The sequence below is a fragment of the Poecilia reticulata genome, unplaced genomic scaffold (assembly GCF_000633615.1).
Source record: "Poecilia reticulata strain Guanapo unplaced genomic scaffold, Guppy_female_1.0+MT scaffold_251, whole genome shotgun sequence".
Classification (NCBI taxonomy): domain Eukaryota; kingdom Metazoa; phylum Chordata; class Actinopteri; order Cyprinodontiformes; family Poeciliidae; genus Poecilia; species Poecilia reticulata.
This window is the reverse complement of record NW_007615036.1, coordinates 94,938-96,938: the sequence shown is the minus strand read 5'-3', so window position 1 is coordinate 96,938 and position 2,001 is coordinate 94,938. Positions and strand designations below refer to the sequence as shown.

At 44.2% G+C, this 2,001-nt stretch overlaps 1 protein-coding gene across 1 annotated transcript in view; it reads left to right on the top strand.

The window, feature by feature from the left end:
* The window catches only part of galr1b (galanin receptor 1b), a 15,366-nt gene that overhangs the window by 6,443 nt on the left and 6,922 nt on the right, over nt 1-2,001 (top strand). The window contains exon 2 of the mRNA XM_008402706.2: nt 1,082-1,147. Within this exon, the coding sequence (XP_008400928.1) occupies nt 1,082-1,147 (66 nt within the window). The remainder of the gene's footprint in view (nt 1-1,081; nt 1,148-2,001) is intronic.

Sequence of the window (2,001 nt, the reverse complement as noted above, 5' to 3'; positions counted from 1 at the left end):
GCCCTGACCGCCGGACTTAGCAAGTTTCCTGGGGGAAACTCTGACCCTCATTGACACATTTTGTCACACACACCACATCAATATATTTGGGAATTAAACTAAAGACATTATTTCTAACTTTTTGATGTAATTATTTAATCGTTTAAAGACCTCAGTGTTTCTGATCATCCTTTATATCCACATTGATGACGACGCACTGGACTGTGTTCATAAACATAAAAGCAAACAAAAAGAAAAAAGCAGATTAAAATACGCTTTGGGTTCAATCTGCTGGTCCAACTGTCCAGGTGAAGAATTAATATATAAAGTTTTGGCAATGCTGGTTTAGGGTTGGTCAACCTGAAATGTCCTTTTGGAACAACTAAAGTTATAGTTAGTTTACTTTATGGTTTACATGCAATAAACATGCTAAGTTACTGTTTTTGTGATTATACATTTAGAATGTCTTCTGAGTATATTACATATTTCATATATTAATAGTGCGATTACAGTATACACTTATAATTACTAATGAAGTAACTTTTTAGTAACTTAATATCTTTATTATTCTGCTTTGCCACTTTCTACATTAATGCTTCATAAACTGTCATGTTGGATTTTAGTTTCTTGACCACATCAAGTTCACACAACCAGGGATTTTAAAGTTTAATGCATTTCAAAAAGGTACCATCTGGTTGTGCTCCAGAGGACGGGTAGGCAGGTCAGCTCAGGTTCTGTTCGGAGAAGGGAGATCCTAATGGGTTTAGAGCAGGGGTCCCCAAGCTGCGGCCCGCGGGCCGGATCCGGCCCGCCTCCACATTTGGTCCGGCTCCCTGAACAATACCAGAGAGAATTCAGATATTTTTCATATATTGTATTTTCCGGTTTATATGTGGATTTTTCTTCAACCACCAGGGGGTTTAGGGAACTGCTTGACTTTTATGGTATCTAATCATTACGGCTGTTTGCTAGCGGTAGAGCAGATMAACACGTGTTTGATATGAACGCCGCATTCAGGTCGAGTTCTTCGAAGCTGTAAGTTGCAGCTTATACTTCAAAACGAGCCTTTAAGTTAACGTATGACTGGTCTGCTGTCTTCCAGGTTTTGTGCCACCTGCATAAAAAGATGAAGAACATGTCCAAGAGGTCCGAGCTGTCCAAACGAAAGGTGAACTACTCCTCCTCTTCCTCCTCTTTCTCTTCTTCCTCTTCTTCCTCCTCAGGTCAGCGACTCTTCATCAGAGTTCTGGGTTTGTCCTCTGGGCCAGTGATGAAGAGGAGGCTGATGATGATGATGAGCTTCTACCGTTACGACATTTGATCTGCAGGTTTCTGGGTCCAAGCCGGTCCGGTTTAGACGCAGTGCTACCAGCAGTACCATGTCCAGTCAGGTCCAGGTCCAGGTTCTGGTTCTGATTGTGGTCCTGGCCCGGCTGGCAGGCGACAGAGAGCAGACGTCCTGCAGCAGCAGAACCGGGTCGTTTACAGGTTCTGCTGCGGAGGAACAAAGGCTGCTGGGTAAATATTTAGACAGCGTCTAAGAATAGAGGAGGTTCCTCTGGCAGCCTGAAGTCTTGGCACGGATTCGCCCAGAGCAGCGGGCCGGGTCCGGTCCGTTTTCTGGAACAACCCGGTTCTGCTTTATTGATCTGCTCAGACTGTGTTATTAAATCTGCTGAGTCACCAGAACAAACACATGAAGTCATAAAGCAGATTTATTAAGGAATCCCTTAAGGAGACTCTGACCCAGACCATCAGCACACCGGACCGGCGGGTCAGAACAGAACCTTTCACATGGACCATCCAGTCTGCAGGTAGTTGAACATAAACCAACCGGCTGCTGAGTTCAGAGAACCGGAACCAACAAAACAATCAGTAGATCGGTTCTGTTCACCGACAACGTCTGAGAAATGGATGGATGGATGGATGATGGTGGAATATCCACCATCATCCATCCATCATCCATCCATCATCCATCATCATCCATCCATCCATCATCATCCATCCATCCATCCATCCATC